Source organism: Callithrix jacchus, chromosome 11 (genome assembly GCF_049354715.1).
Source record: "Callithrix jacchus isolate 240 chromosome 11, calJac240_pri, whole genome shotgun sequence".
Classification (NCBI taxonomy): Eukaryota; Metazoa; Chordata; class Mammalia; order Primates; family Cebidae; genus Callithrix; species Callithrix jacchus.
Genome location: NC_133512.1, coordinates 73,794,693 through 73,814,487, shown reverse-complemented (window position 1 = coordinate 73,814,487; position 19,795 = coordinate 73,794,693). Strand labels below are relative to the sequence as shown.

At 39.8% G+C, this 19,795-nt stretch overlaps 1 protein-coding gene across 7 annotated transcripts in view; it reads left to right on the top strand.

The window, feature by feature from the left end:
• RELN (reelin) overlaps positions 1 to 19,795 on the top strand; it is a 559,409-nt gene that overhangs the window by 491,739 nt on the left and 47,875 nt on the right. For all 7 annotated transcript variants that reach the window (XM_002751683.6, XM_002751684.6, XM_078343077.1 and 4 more), the window contains 2 exons: positions 2,138 to 2,306; positions 19,579 to 19,719. In XM_002751683.6, the coding sequence (XP_002751729.4) occupies positions 2,138 to 2,306; positions 19,579 to 19,719 (310 nt within the window). The remainder of the gene's footprint in view (positions 1 to 2,137; positions 2,307 to 19,578; positions 19,720 to 19,795) is intronic.

Below are 19,795 nucleotides of genomic sequence, written 5' to 3'. Positions count from 1 at the left end.
GGAGAAGTGCACAGAGAAGTAAGTTATCACATGGTCAGCCTGCGGCAGCACCAGGAACAAAATTCTGCCCTTGTAAGCCCAGTCATGTGCTTACACAGGCTGGTGCCACCTCCTGAGAGAGGTTAAAATGAATGTTAATATGAAAGAGGAAAGTGGCTGAGTGGAGTTGACAGCAAATTAAGAAGGGCCTTAAAAGGCAGGCTTAGGGATTTGTGCTTGATAAGGTTATAAACAGAAGAGTACCGGTTCAGAGGGGTGACATGATATGTTTCAGGGAGATTAGCTCTAGAGCCAATGAAGGTGGGTAGAAAAGAAGCCACAGTGGTCATCTCTGCAGAAAGCAATGTAGACTTTCACTGGGTGGCATGAAGAGACATGAAATGGATAACATTGATATGAGATAATGCAAAAAAAGCAGCAGATCTCAGGACTGGGTTGAACATAAAGGGTAGACCAGAAAAGTAAAATTTCTAAAAAACTTCTAAACTGTGTTTTTTCTTAACAACGTCTGATGCCAAAGGCTAAAATAATTTCTAAATTTTTGACCCAGAAAACTAGTGTAAAAGTATTGCCATTGATAAAATTTGGTAGTTGCTAGTAGATGTTTGTTAATGAGGGAAAGTGGTGAGTTTTTCTTGATTCAGGTGAAAGGACTTCTAAGTAAAGATATCCTTTAGTGAAGAAGACATACAATGCAGAAAGCTGGAACTGTGTCTATACTGCTTATCACAGCGCACCCAGCATCCAGCATAGTGCCAGGCTCGGTAGACACAAACTCTATTTCAAGATGTGAAATTTGAGGCACAGAGGCAATAATTGAATCAAGAGTGTACTTGTAGAACAGATGACCAGAAACAGGGTCTGGAAGAATGCCCATAGCCATGCAGGTTAGCAAAGGAGTCAGAATAAAAGACAGGAGACTCAGAATAATGTCCCTCAAAAAAAAAAAAAAAGAACATTTATAGAATCAGGGAGTAATCAATAACGTCCCATGCTGTTAGGAGGCAAGCACAATGAAGACTGAGACCAGGCCATTGTATTTACCTACAAACCTTAGGGCAGCATGTGGGCTCACATTGGCTGAATGGGAGAATCACCTGTGAAGCTTTAAAGCTCCTGACACCTTGGCCATGCCCCAAAAGAGTTCAAAACAGAATCTCTGGTAGGGAGACTCAAGAATCAGTTGTTTCTAAAGGTATCCAGGTGATTTCAGTGTGCAGCCAAGACTGAGAACCACAGACTTAGAGAAAGCCATTTCCGAAGGGAGGCGGGGACTTAGGCATTTTGTAAAGTGAACAGGGAGAGAGAAATATATGACAGGGGTTATAGGTTGAATGTTCCAGAAGAAGAAAAAGGAAAGAAATTACTATCTTTCCTTAGACCCACAAGCTGACGGCATACATTGGCACATATTCCACGGCCTTCAAGTCGTTCCTTATACCCCTCCAATCTCCATATTTTATATATATTCTGTAACACAGCAGAGCAAGATATATAAGCAAAAGAGAGATTACAATTTCTAAGGAGTTTCATCCATACTAGGGGCAAGATTGACATTAGTTGGTCAGGATTCCTATAAAGTGGTCTAAATTTGAGAAGTCTGATCAATTTTTTAACTGAACACTAATTATTAAAATATGTAATGTGTTCTTTATTTGTATGTTAACCATTAAATAAACAATATATTAATTTATAAGTACTATACTAAATTAAATTATATACCATTTAAATATGTTTGTGATATATATTCTATCACTATATTAAATTACAAATATATCAGAGCAATTATATGCAGCTACTCATATGCTGTAACTGGATGTGAAGCAATACTTTCATCATGATGATTGTTCCAAAAGCTTCTCATTATAAGAAGTGATTCAGGAAATTTTACTTTATGTTTCACTTGATCATATCCCCTTAAAAGTTACTTCAACATGGATATTTAAAAATAATAACTAGTAATATACAGAGAGAAAAATTAAATGAGGAAGCATTTCAAAGTAGGAAATATAAATATAGGGGAAAAAATCACACTGACATTTGAATGAAACTAAAACATACAGAAACATGATAAGCCATTTTGGTTCCTTGGTCTGCAGACGTATGTTCACATCCAAAATAATGTTTCCTGTTTCAGCTATTGAATTGGAATACTCAATAGATCTTGGATTGTCGTGGCACCCATTGGTAAGGGACTGTCTGCCTACCAATGTAGAATGCAGTCGCTATCATCTGCAGCGGATCCTGGTGTCAGACACTTTCAACAAGTGGACCAGAATCACTCTGCCTCTCCCTCCTTATACCAGGTACAGATGCTTCCACATGTTCACCACGTGCTTCTATGTATAGTGAGCCCAAATGTGATAAAATTTTTGGCATGTCAAGTTTAATGAGATATGTGAGGTTTTGTTACTTGCTGATGGTGTTGCTCTGCTTGAATTACTAAGGTTGTTATGAGTAAAATAGAAACCAGTTTTTATCTTGACCTTATTCCATGTTTTCCCATAAGCCAGGCCTTTACTGACTTTTAACTCTAATATTTTTAAAGAATGAACTGCAAAAGAAAACAGTGGCTGCATCACTTAGCTTCTCCAACTTAACTCAGAGATGCCCAGACAATTCATTTAAAATAGGCCCATTGGATACAGAATAGACTTAAACAGAGTCTGTTTTCTGCTACTGACACTGCCGTAAATATAGGAGTGAGTGATGTCCTATAAATGAGTGTAGCAAATAAATGTGTTTTAAAATTATGTCTGCTTTTAAATTTTTATTTTGAACATTATCTTATGAATTATCACCTGAAGCATTCTTTTATGTGAAAAGCATAAGTTTTTCATTCTTGTCCCCATGGAAAGGGATCAGGGCTTAATAAAATTGCCTGGTATAGAAGGATCACTTGAGACCAGGAGTTCAAGACTAGCCTGGGAAACACAGTGAGACCCCCATCTGTACAAAAAATTTTGTAAATTAGCCAGGCATGGTATCACATGCCTGTAGTCCCAGCCACTCAGGAGGCTGAGGCAGGAGGACCACTAGAGCCCAGGAGTTTGAGGATGCAGTGAGCTATGATTGTGCCACTGCACTCCAGCTTGGGTGACAGAGACGGATCCTGTCTCAAAAAAATTTTAAGTTAATAGATAAAAATAAAATTGCCTGGTAAATTCTGATAAAGAAGTTAAATCTAATTATCTGTGCATTTCCCTCCTATTTGAGTAAAGCAGAGAATTAACTTTGCCTAGTGGAATAGTGTTACATGACACTCTCACCATCTAAACCAGGTGCTAATTAGAGGAAAGCTTTCACATCTTGATAGAAACTCCTATTTACTCCAAGAAAATGGTTTTCAGTTGCTGCCATTAAGAAAGAAGCAAAGCAAGCATTGCAGTGTGTGGAACAAGAGTTATAGTTTGGGCTCATTATTGTTTTGTCATCTTCCCACGAATGAAGAATGAATAAATTTTCCTAGTAAATGACTATAAAATTCAACCATTCATCCTGGGCATAACTTTTCTTAGGACTATCATAAATGGGATGGTTTCAGTTACTAACAGCCTAGGGCTGCTTTACAATTGCTGGCTCAGAGGTACGAGACTATATTAACTGTCAGCAGAGTTGCCAAGTTTAAATGAGATATGTGAGATTTTGTTGCTCATTAAAGGTGTTGCCATGCATGAATTATTAAGGTGATCTTAATAAGTAAAATAGAAAAAAAACTCCATTAAGGCAATAGTCTTTTAAGTCTTTATGAATTCTATGAATTATTATTACCCAGCTACTCGGTCACATTTTGCAAATAGGTGACATTCTAAGATTTACTCCAGCTAGTCATTATGCTCTTGAGTCTTTTACTCAAGAAAAGTAATTATTTTTCATCTTTTAATCTATATTTTAATTGTCTCTTATACATAGCTACAAGAATTTTGACCCTTTCAAATATTATTTGAAAAATCTGATGAACATCCATTTCCCCCTCTTCCACACTGAAAATAAGCAGTTTGTTTGCTATATTACCCTCAAGGCTCATGTACAATTGTCTTAAAGGTGACACTGCCTTGTAACAAGGCCCTTTGGGTAATTCAAAAAGAAATGTGCATGAAGGGAGCCACAGCCAGACTTACTTCTCTGCCATATTCCAAAGATCATTAGAACAACACGCCAGTCTCAGAGTTATTTGTTTCAAACATGAGTAAACATATCTGTACTACATCTACTTTTACATTCAGTTCCTTACAAATACAGTGTTTCCTTGTTTTAAGTTAAAACTACGGTCTCTGTTATCTGGAAATGTGTTGAAATGTCAGTGTTTATATGGTCCAGCAGATCAGAATAGAGGATTTCACTTTGTAACTTTTTGCTACAAACAAACATGATGCTGACAACTTAAAGACATGTGCTCAGTAAGGGCTGGGAATGACTGTGACCGGGCCACAAATGCAGGCTTGTCTACTCACCTATCACGTGGCCATGAGGCTAGGATCCCAGTATTGTTGGCACAGTCATAGTGAGCGTCAGCTGAGGTTGGCTGGTCACAAATTGACGTCAAACCATTCACCAAACTAAAATGGTCACTAGTCATCAGTAGCAATTACTCATTCAGTCACTCATTAAACAAATACTTTTTAACTGTTTAATTATGTGCTAGGCCTGTGAGGGAGCTGAACTGATCATGGACTCAAGGAGCTTTTAATTTGGTAGGAGAGGAGTATTGGCCATAAATCACCAATAATCACATGAGTAAATATAAAATTCAGCTGTGATAAGTGATGGAGAACAGGTATATGATGCTCTAAGTTTCTGTATCACAGGGTGATGTGGCTGGGCCAAGAAGGCCAAGGAATGCTTTCTTGAGAAAAGGCTAATTTAGGTAAGATATGAAGGATGAATACAAGTTAACCAGGTAAAGTCTAAGGGTAAGAGTGTTCCAAGCAGGGATAGTAGCCAGTTGTAGGAGGGAGCAGATGTATTTGAGATGCTGAATATATGGATCAGATACAGAGAGGAGCAAAATAAGATATGAGATGGTGTCAGACCATGAAGAGCATTGTACGTAGTATTTGGAGGTTTAGGCTGGGTACAGTGGCTCACGCCTGTAATCCCAGCCCTTTGGGAGGCTGAGGTGAGTGTATCATGAGGTCAGGAGTTCAAGGCCAGCCTGGCCAAGATGGTGAAACCTCGTCTCTACTAAAAATACACATACAAAAAATTAGCTGGAGGTAGTGGTGGGTGCCTGTAATCCCTGCTACCTGGGAGGCCGAGGCAGAGAATTGCTTGAACACGGGAGGTGGAGGTTGCAGTGAGCTGAGATCGAGATGGAGATCACACCACAGCACTCCAGCCTGAGCAACAGAACAACACTCCATCTCAAAAAAAAAAAAAAAAGATTTGGAGGATCATTATAGGAACACTGAAGAGCCTGGTAAAGTGTTTGGCAATAGGAAGACATGAAAAGATTTGCATTTAGAAAAGCTCGGTTTTTTTCTAATTGTATTTCTAGCTTTTATGTTCGAGGGTACTTTGTTACATAGGTAAATATGTGCCATGGTGGTTTGCTGAATAGGTCATTTCATCACTTAGGTACTACGCCCAGCATCCATTAGCTTTTCTTCCTGATGCGTTTCCTCCTTCCACCCCCAGCCTTCCAACAGGCCCCAGTGTGTGTTGTTCCCCCTTCATGTGTCTATGTGTTCTCATTGTTCAGCTCCCACTTATAAGTGAGAACATGTATTTCACAAATTATAGGTATTTGATTTTCTGTTCCTGCATTAGTTTGCTGAGGATAATGGTTTCCAGCTCCATCCATGTCCCTGCAAAGGACATTATCTCATTTCTTTTTATGGCTGCATAGTATTCCATGGTATATATGTACCATATTTTCTTTATCCAGTCTATTATTGATGGGCTATTAGGTTGATTCTATGTGTTTGTTATTGTGAATAGTGCTGCAATGAACATATGCGTGTATCAATAATAGAATGATTTATGTTCCTTTGGGTATATGCCCGGTAATGGGATTGCTGGGTCGAATGATATTTCTGCCTCTAGGTCTTTGAGGAATCACCACACTGTCTTCCACAGTGGTTGAACTAATTTACACTCCCACCAACAGGGTAAACGCATTCCTTTTTCTCTACAACTTCACCAGTAACTGTTGGGCTTTTTTGGACTTTCATAGTAGCCAGCGAAAAGCCCCTTCTAACTGGAAAAAAAATAGGAGAGTCTAAGAGTAGATATAAAGAGGCTCTTAAAGAGGTAAGAAATGCTGATGGCACAGGCAGTAGACATGAAGAGAAGTGGAGAAAGTCAAGAGACATGGGAGACAATGAAACTGACCAAGGTGGGTCATGAAGTTGATGTGGGAGCGTGAGGGAAAGGGCAATGCTGAAGATGACTCCCTGGTCTCTGAATTGCAAAACCAAATGGATGCTGGTGCTCCTCAGTAGGAAGCAAACACTGAAACTAAACACAAGATACATCACACTCTGCTCCAGGTGTTGCTGTGTTAAAACCTAAATAATTGGAGTAGATAGATTCATAGATTCTATCCCTTGCCATATACATTAGTTAAGTTAGATCTTCCTGAAAGAAGATGATTTATAAATAAATGAACAAAAAGCATTGTAGTATAGTGGAGGGCTCTGCCTTTTCAGCCCTATGAGCTTTTAAGCAAGTTTTGTGTATGTGTGTTTCTAAACCTCAGTTTCTTCATTTGAAAAATGGAGATCTTTTTACCATATGAAAATCTCATAACTGTGCATGGAAGTGTTGAGAACATTGTAAAGATTTATTAAAAATGAAAATCATTTCTACTTTCATGAGTTAACCACATAATCACACTTGTTAACCATAACACAAGTTTATTTTCAGACTTCAACCTCAGACAAAGAAGTTTTCCTAAGTCACAGCTTAAGCTTTAATGAGACTCAGCCAATGATAATGGGTAGGGCACTGTCTTAAATTCTTGCCCTGGAGGAGGTTACATTCTAGTTAAGGAAAATTATACATATACCCAAGAAACAACTGAAAATTAATACCTGCTGTATATAATTTAGTGCTTCACTGAGGAATGGGCTAGAAATGCTTCAGGTGTCAAGAAATGGGAGATAATATTGAATGCAAAAATTCAAGTGTTTAATGGCAGAGATGGGGCCTGGCCTTGAAGGATGGCTAGGAATTAGGTGGGTAAATGAAAGAACACTAAATGAGGGGAGCAATGTGGTCAGTGCAAGGACACATAAGTATGAGCCTGGGAGAAGCCCATGAGTTGCCAATTCAGAGGGCTCATATCTGGAAGCTATGGAAAGATGTTGGTTCGTAGAGTTGGGTTAAGTTATACCAAGCACTGAAGCAAGACAAAGGAGTCTAGATTTGTAGGCAAAAGGAACCATGGTTGGTTTTGAGCTGAGAATATTCCTCCAAGAAAAAAAATTGGGAGAACAGACAGATTCACATAAAGGGAGGTGGCAAAGGTGTTGTGACAATAACTTCTGAGTGAAGTAACAAGTCTGGGCTACAGCTGAGGGAATGAGGCAGGTATGACAGAATATTTCAAAGAAAGAATTCATAAAAACCCAGCCACTAATTTCTCCTTCTCCATTACACACATCAAGAGATGACTCTATAGTTTGAAGCCTAGTAAAATAGTGAGAAGATGTGGGGAGCAAGCTAAAGTTGATTCCAGGAGAGAATATGGTAAATTTAATCAAATGATGCTGGATTACCTGTGATGGCTAGAGGTACAAATGGAAATGTCCATTTGACAGAGACATGAAGATCTGAGCCCAAGAGAAGATAATGACTTTGGAGGGCAAGAACATAGAAGTAGTAAGCAATGCTGTAAAACTGCGTCTGCCTCCATAGGAGAATGTTTTAAAAAAGGGAGGGGGGGGGAGGGAGGACTCCTAAATTTAATAGCAGGGGTAGAAATAGCCAGTAAGGGGGTTGAGAGGATTCAGGCAGAAAGAAGGGTCAGAATAACATCTTATCCAGAAGCCAAGCAAGAAGAGATTATCAAGCAGGAAGAGATGGCCTTCAATTATATGAACTATAGAGAGTAGTGAATAAAAACGTTTCACAAAAAACTGGATTTTTCAATTTGAGATAATGAGTGACCTTCGGAAGAACAGTTTCAGTAAGACACTGGAAATAAATACAGCTTGTCTGGCACCAGAGCCCATGGGCTTTACCACTATATTAGTACCGCCTCTTTATTGCTTGTCTAAGAGATATGGTCCAAGGAGAAATAGGAAGGCAGGAATGCCAGAAGTTCTTGAGAGAGACTGAAAAGAAGAGAAAGATGTCAACATCCATTTCAAAGCCCCTAATTTGAATCTACTTCCTCCTTCTTACTAACCCCAGACCTAAAAATAAGAGGTGGCTCGAATAGCGCGGGTTCTTGAATATCACCTGAGACTCAGGGTCAGAGAGTGGAAGAGCAGGAAACCCAAATCCACTGAGAAAGGGAGGAGGGGAGTGGCCGCTGGAAGGCTCAGGTGTGACTTGGCTATTTTAGGTCACAGTTTGAAGACGATCTATTCCCTTCTACTAGCCCTAATGACCTAGCTGATACCACCCTCTTTAAAGATTAACTATACTTTGTATGCCCAGGTGGCTTTAGCCACAGCATGGAAGCTACTTAATGTCTTCAGGAAGTTCTAAGGAAAGGTGCTGTGCACAAAAAAAGGGCAAGATTGTGAAAGGATTGGGGGAAAAGATGGGGAGGGGAGGCTATAACACTTTCAGGTAAACAAATTTAGAGCGGAGTTTTTTTAATGATATCTTTATGTACTATCACTGCAAACAAAGAAAAGGTCTTATGCTAAGGAAACCAAATAACTAAACATAATATTTACTCAGTTCCTCAAATATTCAAGGGAGTTAAAAGTTCATTTTTTAAAGGAAAGATAATTTGAAGTTGCCCTAGTACTCTTTATTTCTGTCCACTGCCACCTCCAACATAACAGTATCTTTTGAAAGCCTTTTTGCAGGATTGGTGAGGTGGCTCATGCCTGTAATATCAGCACAGAGGTTGAGGCAGGTGGATCATGAAATCAGGAGATAGAGACCACTCTAGCTGATACGGTGAAACCCCGTCTCTACTAAAAATACAAAAAATTACCCAGGCATGGTGGCACATGCCATAAGTCCCAGGTATTCGGGAGGCTGAGGCATGAGAATCGCTTGAACCCAGGAGGCGGAGGTTGCAGTGAGCCAAGATCTTGCCACTGCACTCGGGCCTGGGCAACAAAGCAAGACTCGAAACTCCGAAACTCCCTCTCAGAAGAAAAAAAAAGTAAAAGAAAGGCTTTTTCCAAGCATTGACATTACTGAACAATAGCTTGTTACAAATTTTCAGCCAAGCTAAAGAAGCACTGGACTTCTCTTACATATCCATGTTCTCATGCAACATTTTGATACTTTGAACATCACTGCTATTAATTAACCAAAGTTTTGCTGATCTTTCAGTACTGCAGAACATGATAAAATAATTTTGTCTGATATAAACCATGGTACTGTTGATTTTTATATACTGAATAAGTAATATATTTTGGGTACTGTGTTAAAACAAATTAAATTTATTTCCGTTTCCACTACAATAGAAACTAAAACTCTGCCCAAATATTCAGCATTCCCTTTAAGCTTTATAATTGTCAACATTGTTGTCAAAGTTTTAATAGGGAATTTGAGACTTCCCTGTACTTCGTAAATACTGGTACATATAGGATTGTTTTTAATAGTTAAACATAAGTCATTTTCCAATAAGAAGATGTTTTATAAATTATAAGAAAGTATTTGTATTTTAACGATGTTACAATATATTTGATGCCTTCAGTGGGCTTAGAACTCTGGTTTTTATGTTTACTAACTGTAATTATGAGCAAAAATAATAAAAATATTACCTTACCTAAAAATGATAGCCATTCTCTTTTATTTGCAATTCTTAAATAAAAATTATACTGTGATTTTTTTTTTTTTTGAGATGAAGTTTCATTCTTGTTGCCCAGTCTAGAGTGCAATGGTGCAATCTCAATCCACCATAACCTCTGCTTCCCAGGTTCAAGCAAGTCTCCTGCCTCAGCCTCCCAAGTAGCTGGGATTATAGGCATCCACTACCACACCTGGCTAATTTTGTATTTTTATTAGAGATAGGGTTTCTCCATGTTGGTCAGGATGGTCTCGACCTCCCGACGTCAGGTGATCCACCCGCCTCGGCTTCCCAAAGTGCTGGGATTACAGGCATGAGCCCCTGTGCCCAGCCTATACTGTGATTTTAAAGGGACTACAGATTATTTTTGGCTTACATGTTTATTTAAAATCCAAATACACAAAATTAAAGAGAATGGTGTTCTAAACTTCCATATGCTTATTGCCTAGCTTCAATATTTTTATCAGTTCATGACCAACACTGCTTCATCAATTGCACTGCCCACTCCTGCCTCCTCCCATATTATTTTAAAACAAATCCCAGACATGTTATTATTTCAATTATAAATATTTTAGTATGTATCTCTAAAAGAAATGAACTTTGTAAAAACCTGCAAGATTGTCATACCTTAAAATTAATGGTAATTTCTGATTCAATACTTATTCAATGTTCAATATTGAAATCTCACAATGTGTTATAGCTGTTTTTCAAGTCAGGATACAATCAATACAGTTGGTTGAAATGTCTCTTAAGTCTCCTTTAACCTCTAGTCTCTGCCTCCCTTTATTAGATGCAGACTAAAACACAAGGATATTATTCTGTTTTCTTCAAAGTCACACAGTCAGTGGCTAGAGTAGGAGTTTCAGAGTTCCAGAGTTCTCCATTAGTCCTCTGTCAAGGGAGAAAGAAAGGCCCCATGGGGTGGCTTATTTAAGTTCCTCTATTGCTAACTCTGGAATGTGCCTTCCACCATAGATCCAGAGCAATACCATGAAGGACCTAGGCTACCTTATAAGGGCTTTATTCCATTTGTGTGGAGTCATAACCCGTACTCCAAACACTTCTCTCCTACAAGTATTCAGACCTCAGTGTATTGTAAGAAAGTTTAGGAGAATAGAAAACCAAATGGCAGTATAGATGCTTTTGTGGACAAATCAATGCTACCTAAAAATTCACAAAATATTACAGCCTTTCGGTGTCCTACAAATTTACACTGTTAATTATAATCACCAGGAGAAGTTTCCTTTTTTTAACTTTTATTTTACATTCAGGGGTATATGTGCAGGTTTGTTACATAGGTAAGCTTGTGTCATGGGAGTTTGTTGTGCAGATTATTTCATCACCCAGGTGTTAAGTCTAGTTCCCATTAGTTATTTTTCCTGATCCTCTCCCTCCTCCCACCCCCCACCCTTTGACAGACCCCAGTGCATGTTGTTTCCCTCTATATGTCTGTGTGTTCCCATCATTTAGCTTCCACTTATAAGTGAGAACACGTGGTATTTGGGTCTCTGTGCCAGCATTAGTTTGCTAAGGATAATGGCCTCCAGCTCTATCCATGTTCCTACAAAGGACGTGATCTCGTTCCTTTTTATGACTCCATAGGTTTTCATGGTGTATATGTACCACATTTTTTTATCCAGTCTACCACTGATGGACATTTAGGTTGATTCCATGTCTCTGCTGTTGTGAATAGTACTGCAAAGAACATATACATGCATGTGTCTTTATAAGAGAACAATTTATATTCCTGTGGGTATATATCCAGTAATGGTATTGCTAGGTTGAATGGTGTTTCTATATTTTAGGTCTTTGAGGAATTGCCACACTGTCCTCCACAATGGCTAAACTAGTCTACACTCCAACAGCAGTGCATAAATGTTACCAGGAGAGGTTTCTGTCAAACGATCTGGGATGCCTGGGTTAAGTTGCTGGATGCTACTTGCAAGATCTGTGCCAGGTCTTCCAGCCTTTGACTGCCATCCAGGACAACTAGGGTTCTCAGCAGCACATCGTTTAGCAATAACCTGCTAAGTCAGGACATACTGGATTCTAGATTTAGTTCTAAAGTAAAGAAGCTATACAAACCCCTCTTCTTGGTTTGCAGACCCCACACCTGTGAAATGATTAGAGAAGACAATTTCTTTTTTTTTTTGAGACGGAGTTTCGCTCTTGTTACCCAGGCTGGAGTGCAATGGCGCGATCTCAGCTCACCACAATCTCCGCCTCCTGGGTTCCGGCAATTCTCCTGCCTCAGCCTCCTGAGTAGCTGGGATTATAGGCACGCGCCATGGTGCCCAGCTAATTTTTTGTATTTTTAGTAGAGACGGGGTTTCACCATGTTGACCAGGATGGTCTCGATCTCTTGACCTTGAGATCCACCAGCCTCGGCTAGGTTCTGGGGTACATGAACAGATCATGCAGGATTGCTGCATAGGTACATACATGCAAGGTGGTTTGCTGCCTTCATCCTCCCATCCCTACATCTGGTATTTCTCCCCTCGTTATCCCTCCTCACCCCGCCTGCCCCCCGCTGTCCCTCCTTTAGCCCTCCCCAACTGATCGCAGTATGTAATGCTTCCCTCCATGTGTCCACGTGTTCTAATTGTTCAACATTTGCCTATGAGTGATAACATGCGGTGTTTGGTTTTCTGTTCTTGTATCAGTTTGCTGAGAATGATGGTTTCCAGATTCATCCATGTCCCTATGAAGGACACGAATTCATCGTTTTTTATAGCTGCATAGTATTCTGTGGTGTATATGTGCCACAGTTTCTTTATCCAGTCTATCGTTGATGGACATTTGGGTTGGTTCCAAGTCTTTGCTATTGTAAACAGTGCTGCAATGAACATACGTGTTCATGTGTCTTTATAATAGAACAATTTATAATCCTTTGGGTATATACCCAGTAATGGGATTGCTGGGTCAAATGGTATTTCTGTTTCTAGGTCCTTGAGGAAGTGCCACACTGTCTTCCACAATGGTTGCACTAATTTGCTCTCCCACCAACAGTGTGAAAGTGTTCCTATTTCTCCACATCCTTAGAGAAGACAGTTTCTGAGATTCGCCCTGTCATTTCTACTCCAAAGTGTTACTTCCTTCTTTTGTCTGTAACTCAGTGGGTCATGAGAACCTACTCCCCGGCATGGTCTTTGTGCCTTCTCCCTCACTCTTTCAGGGCCTTCACCATAAGTAATTCTTTCACACTCCTGGCACCAATTTCATGCCCCTTTTCTAGAGCCTGCTTTTTCTCTAGTTCTTGTCTGTAGGTCATGGGCTATGACCCTTTGTTAAGTTAAGCTGGAACATGCTTTTTCACAATGCTGGGGTCTTTCCTGCCTTGCTTTGGGAATATTAAAAGACCCTCTGGGAGCCACAGGCCAGGCTACCTCAACTTGCTCAATGACAGCACCCAAGACCCATCTTAGGATTAAGGACATGAATACCAGGAACAGAATCTCTAAGCCACTATAGACTGATGCAAATAGAAAATGTGAAAGTACTGAAAATATTACAGGGAACTATTTCCTGTCTGATACACATTCTCTCCTCATCACTGTACCATAAACTTTGGATTAATATACAGTTCAATAATATATCCCTGCATATTATACTAGAAAGATTGTTCCTCAAAAAGGCTATTAATCTATGCACAGTTACAGAGTGTGCTTATGATTCTAGTAGCACTCTGCTGTAATAAAACATGGGTTTGGAACATAAAAGCACACTAAAGTTACGGCTATTGCTGTCTTTGTATGTTAACCTTCTCATATCCCAACAAAGATGCCAAGCCTACGACAGCCATTTCTCAGAGTCTACCTACTCCTCCTACTCTGGTATTCTCAGGGCAGCTTAGCACAGGGGCAGGCTCACCTGGACTACATTCCACAAGCTAACTAGGCCCCAGCAGAACCCCTTTCTACTTACCTATGTAAACAAAGGACTTCCCATTGATTTTTTAATTATGATTCCTAAGGAAAACTTGCATTTTAACAGTGGCCTTTTGTAACTAATATTCTTTACTTTAAAAAAAACTTATTGGCTGGGCGTGGTGGCTCATGCCTGTAATCCCAGCACTTTGGGAGGCTAAGGCAGGTGGATCACCTGAGGTCAAGAGTTTGAGATCAGCCTGGCCAACATGGTGAAACCCCATCTCTACTAAAAATACAAAATAGCCAGGTGTGGTGGTGAATGACTGTAATCCCTGCTGCTTGGACAGCTGAGGCACGAGTATTGCTTGAACTTGGGAAATGGAGGTTGCAGTGAGCCGAGATCACACCATTGCACTCCAGCATGCATGACAGAGCGAGATGAGATCCTGTCTCAAAAAACTAAAACAAAAAATAAAGTGTACAATTCAATGTTTTTTAGTCATTACTAAATTTAAAACCCCACAAGGTTGTTGAAACCAACACCACAGTGTAAATTTAGAATATTTTGTCCCCCTAAAAGAAATCCTATACTTATTAGTAGTCACTCCCCACCCCTCTCCCAAGCTAGGTAACCACTAAGCCATGTTCTGTATTTGCCTGTTCTAGACAGTTTGTAGAAACGGAATCATACAATGTGTGTTTGTTTTACAATTGGCTTCCTTCATTTAGCATCAAAGTGTAGTGTGATATATGGTAGGCTGTATCAGCTCCTCATTCCTCCTTATAGCTGAATAATATTCCATCGTATAGATATGCCACATTTTATTTATCTGCTCATTACTTGATAGACACTTGGGTTCCTTCCACCTTTTATGCTGCTGTGAACATTCCTGTGCAAGTTTTTACGTGGATGTATGTTTTCACTTTTCTTGGCTATATACCTAGGAGTGGAATTGCTGGTAATCATGTTCAACATTTTGAGAAATTGACAACCTTTTATCCACTGCAGCTGTACTCTTTTACATTCCCACCAGCAGTGTAGAGGACTAATTTCTCCATATTCTTACCAGCACTTGTTATTGTCTTCTTGACTATTGCCATCTTCATGGGTGTGAAGTTGTATCTCACTGTGGTTCTGATTTACATTTCCCTAAAGGCTGATGATGTTGGGCTTCTTATCCTGTACTTATTGGCCACTTATATGTCTTCTTTGGAATGTTCTCCACCTTTGTCTAATACAAAGAAATAGGCTAGTGGAAGAAATTGTGTGCAAAATATAAGGGAAATGTCTTGGTTTGCAAGGCATGTATACACGCATTTTAAAATGGGCTGACATTGCAGAGTCTCTTGCTTGTCACAGAAGGCCAGGGCTTCAGCTCCACAGCTGACACAGAAGTCAAGACACATACAGCTTTCCATAGCTTAACAACTGTTCATATTTACGGGTAATGATAAGGGTAGGTTGATACAAGGGCTTTGGTAAAGTATGTGGAGCTTGCAGTGGAGTTTTGAAAGATTTACTTAATGAGAATACAAAGGAATCATGAACCAAGAGAACCTTGCATTATCTCAGTTTTGTTAGTGAATCAGTGTGAGACTTAGGTCACTGGGCGTCATCTTCTTCTTTGGTAGACATCGTTAGGCTAGATTTTCTAGGCTTAAATATCTTATGTATCTCTTTGGAAGTAAAAGATATTTCGGGAAGGATGAAGAGGTTTAAAAATTTACATTCCTTTCAAAGGGTTTTTTCTCATGATGATGATGACAATGAGGACTTCATAGATAGATAAAGTCTTTCTGAAGAAAAGAGCAAAAATGGAGATTCCATAATGTGTAGTGAAATCCATTAAAAGATAAGGAAGTAATATGGGGAGAGATACCTGGGAGGCCAGTGAAGGGAACCAGACTATTAGCAGTAATATTTTAACTACTTAGCAATGAATATCTGTTAAGCAAAACTGATGTAACACTTACTGCATACTGTAGATGAGGAAGAAATGGTGTAAATCCACAAAAGAAGCAAGAGGAGAGAGTTCAAGGATATAGAAAAATGAGAGATCGTCTCTGGGACCATTTTTCCCCAACTCCAAGAAGTAGCACCTGATGGTAGCCATCATTATAAAGATAAATGATAACATCTGCCAAGGAACTCCACCAAGACACTCGTAGGTCTTAGTAAACAAGAGCTAATTAGTTTTCACAACACTCTTGTGAGACAGAAAGTAGCATCTTCCTAGTTTTACTGACTGGGAAGTGTCAGCACATAAACGTAAGTGATGTGGCCCTTCACATAGTGAACTGCGACAGGGCTGGGAATAAGAAATCCTGGCAATTCAACTTCCAAACTCTCATTTTTAACTTGTATTCCAGTTCTTAGTGAAAATGTTTCCTCTTCTTACAAATTAATATTGGATAGTATGTGCATCCTTGTTTGATGGGTACATAATTACTAGGTGTAGCTATTCCTAAGAAAATAAAATCACATCTGAGAAGAAGCCTTAAAAATCATCTCATTTAACTCCTTTGTTGTATGTTTAGTTACTCACCATGGACATAGAACCTACTAGTGCCAGAGTACAAATGAAAGCCCTCACTTATCTTTACTCCTGATGGGCCAACTCCTGTGTTAGTACATTTTTCATGTGGTTTCTTACTGTTTCCTTTTCTTTGAAATGCCAAAGAGTTGCACAAATTGAAAATGTCAGGGTTGGAAGTTCCCATAAATGCTGTCAAGTGGAACAATGCATCTGGCTCTTAAATCTTCTGTACGGTTTCTCTAAGTGGTTGCCCACATTGTGATTAAACACAGCCAATGCGCAGAAGGCAACCACCTGCTAGGCAGCCTATGCCACCTCTCAGCTGCTGGGAAGCTGTCTTTCCCCTTTAACAGCCATCAAATCACCGTCCCTCCAGGGCCAGCTGACACCAAGCCCTGCCCATCTCCCTTACAGGACATCTCTTGTAGGGTGTCTTAATCTTCCTGGGCGTCTTAATTGCTACCAACTTAATATTCTTTCAGCTAATGTTTATGAAGTTCCAGCTATAGGTACCACCAACAATAAAATGATAAATAAGGAAAATAATCTAACAGGAAATTACATATGAATAGGCACTTTTAATACCAGGTGACAAGGGCTTTGGTGAAGTATGTGTAAGATATTAGAGGAACAAGGAAAGTTTATTACTTATCTACTCTCTATAAGCACTGAGGATACAAAACAATATTCCCCTAAGGGATACAGAGACATTCTCTGCCCTTCACAAGCCTATAGTCTAAAAAAAAAGACAGAATCAATATGTAAATGTTGACTCCGAGTTATTATGTGCAATGGAAAGATGATATTCCACTGTAAATTATAAGTTGTTGCTGCAGATAAACAGACATAGCTATAAATAAATTTAGATACATGTAGTCATTAAAAATAATTTATCAGCAAAACCACTGAATTGCACAATTTGCAGGGGCGGGTGCATTTCCACATTGCCTAATGTGAGAATGGAAGCCCCTGAATACCAACTTCTGGACCTTTAGAACACCGACTAGGCTCTAGGTGCTGTACACGATGTCTACAACGTTGAGCAAAAAGGGATCAACCCCGTCCTCTTCCTTATAACTTACTGTTCCAAGGAAGAGACAGACATTTATCAAATGTATAATATGTATAACTATAATTGTGTATAACTATATGTATAATATGTATAACTATAAATATATATAACTATAATTGTGACAAATTCTGTAAGGGGAAAGCAACCGTTTGCTGTAAGAGAGAATAGCATGGAAGAAACATCATTTTAAAAGGGGTCAGGAAGAAAAATTCTCTGTGAGGACCTGACATTTCCTCTGAGACCCAAAGGACACACAGGGGTTAATCAGGCAGAAAGAGAGAGAGAGGAAGGAAGGGAGAGGCACAGAGAGAGAGAAAGAGACAGAGAGACAGAGAGGCAGGGCATGGTGGCTCACACCTGTAATCCCAGCACTTTGGGAGGCCAGGGTGGGTGGATCATGAGGTCCAGAGATCAAGACCATCCTGGCTAACACAGCGAAACCCTGTCTCTAATAAAAATATAAAAAATTAGGCATGTTGGAGGGTGCCTGTAATTCCAGCTACTCAGGAGGCTGAGGCAGGAGAATCACTTGAACCCAGGAGGCAGAGGTTGCAATGAGCCGGTTATGCCACTGTACTCCAGCCTGGGTGACAGAGTGAGACTTCCATCTCAACAAAGAGAAAGAGACAGAGAGAGACAGAAAGAGAGCACATACAGGCAGAAAGGTGGAAGGGGTTTGATGTGCTTTGGGAACTGAGGGAAGAAATAGTGCTCCGAGGCAAGTGACCACGATGAGAGAGGGAAGCAGGGGCCCCAGTTCAGGTGGAAATTCAGGCAGGAGCTTGTGGGCCAAGGAGAGGACTGGGGGTTTAAGTAAAATGCAGTAGGTTGTGACAGGAGCTTATTAGGCAGAGATCACTCTGCTGGAGGAACCTGCAGAAGATGGGGAGCAAGCAGAATTATGGAGAAACCATTTTGTACATTAGATGCTCAACAGACATGTGTCAGACTGACCTCTTTCTTTCAGAGTGATTTTAGTTCTAGTCTGTTTCTTCCATTGTCTAAACTTTATAGAAATATTTTCATTTGGAAAATGCAAACTCCTTCCTGTTGTTTGGTCTTTTGTCCTGCCTAAAACAGATATTACTCAGTCAGATGATTAACGGTCTCTTAATGACAGAACATATATGGATTAATAAACACAAATGGATTTCTCTGAAAGTCTTTTCATGTTCAACACACTTGAGCCTCAGGCATTGCTGGGATTTTACTGCCATCTAGTGCCACTGAAAACACATGTGTTTTTATATTTTCAAACAAGACACTCCCAGGATGGTGTGAATGAGCAAATGCATTTCTGTCTCTGGAATGAGAGAACCTCTGTTTTAGTTTTATTTACATCGCTTTTATATAGATGTAAAATAAGTCTGGTTTCATTAATTATGCTTTCTCTTTTCTCTGTACAATTTTCTCTGTCCAATTAGGGAGCAAGTGGGAAGCTGAAATCCAGCCCATATTTTGTTCCCAAGCTAAATCCAGAGGGATAGCCGTCTTTTCCAATTTTGTACATACAAGTTAGCAGCAACTCTGGTGTCACTCCAGGGTACTTCCCACGTGAAATCCAGGACGCCCAGCTCCCCTGAGGCTTCCCATTTTGGGATTCATTTTTGTTTCTGACTGTTCTTTACAAGGCTTAGAAAGATCCCTGGGCCTAAATGTATGATTAAGCTATCACGGTTTGGTTGGTTTGGTCTGACTATAAACAAAGTTTTGTAAAGAAGATTGTAATAATGGCCAGCCGGGAACAGTGGCTTAAGCCTGTAATCCCAACACTTTGGGACGCTGAGGCAGGTGGATCACTTTAGATCAAGAGTTCAAGACCAGCCTGGCCAACATGATGAAACCCCATCTCTACCAAAAATACAAAAATTCACTGGGTGTTGTGGTTCATGCCTGTAATCCCAGCTACTCGGGAGGCTAAAGCATAAGAATTGCTTGAATTCAGGAGACAGAGGCTGCAGTGAGCTGAGATCATGCCACTGCATTCCAGCCCTGGTGACAAAGCAAGATTCTGTCTCAAAAAAAAGAGCATTGTAATGATGAACATTCTTTTCAGAACAGGAGCACAAATGTACATGCTTTTGTGTTACGCTTCTCTATGCACTTGTTCAAACGTACTGGAACACATTTTCTTTTCCACAGAATCCTTCATTAAAATTCTTTTCTTCTTCAAAGGTCCCAAGCCACTCGTTTCCGTTGGCATCAACCAGCTCCTTTTGACAAGCAGCAGACATGGGCAATAGATAATGTCTATATCGGGGATGGCTGCATAGACATGTGCAGTGGCCATGGGAGATGCATCCAGGGGAACTGCGTGTAAGTCGATTTTTCTCTTCCTTCTGTTGAATGCTCCTGATTCACATTCCATCTAGGAGACTTTTCTGTAACTGGT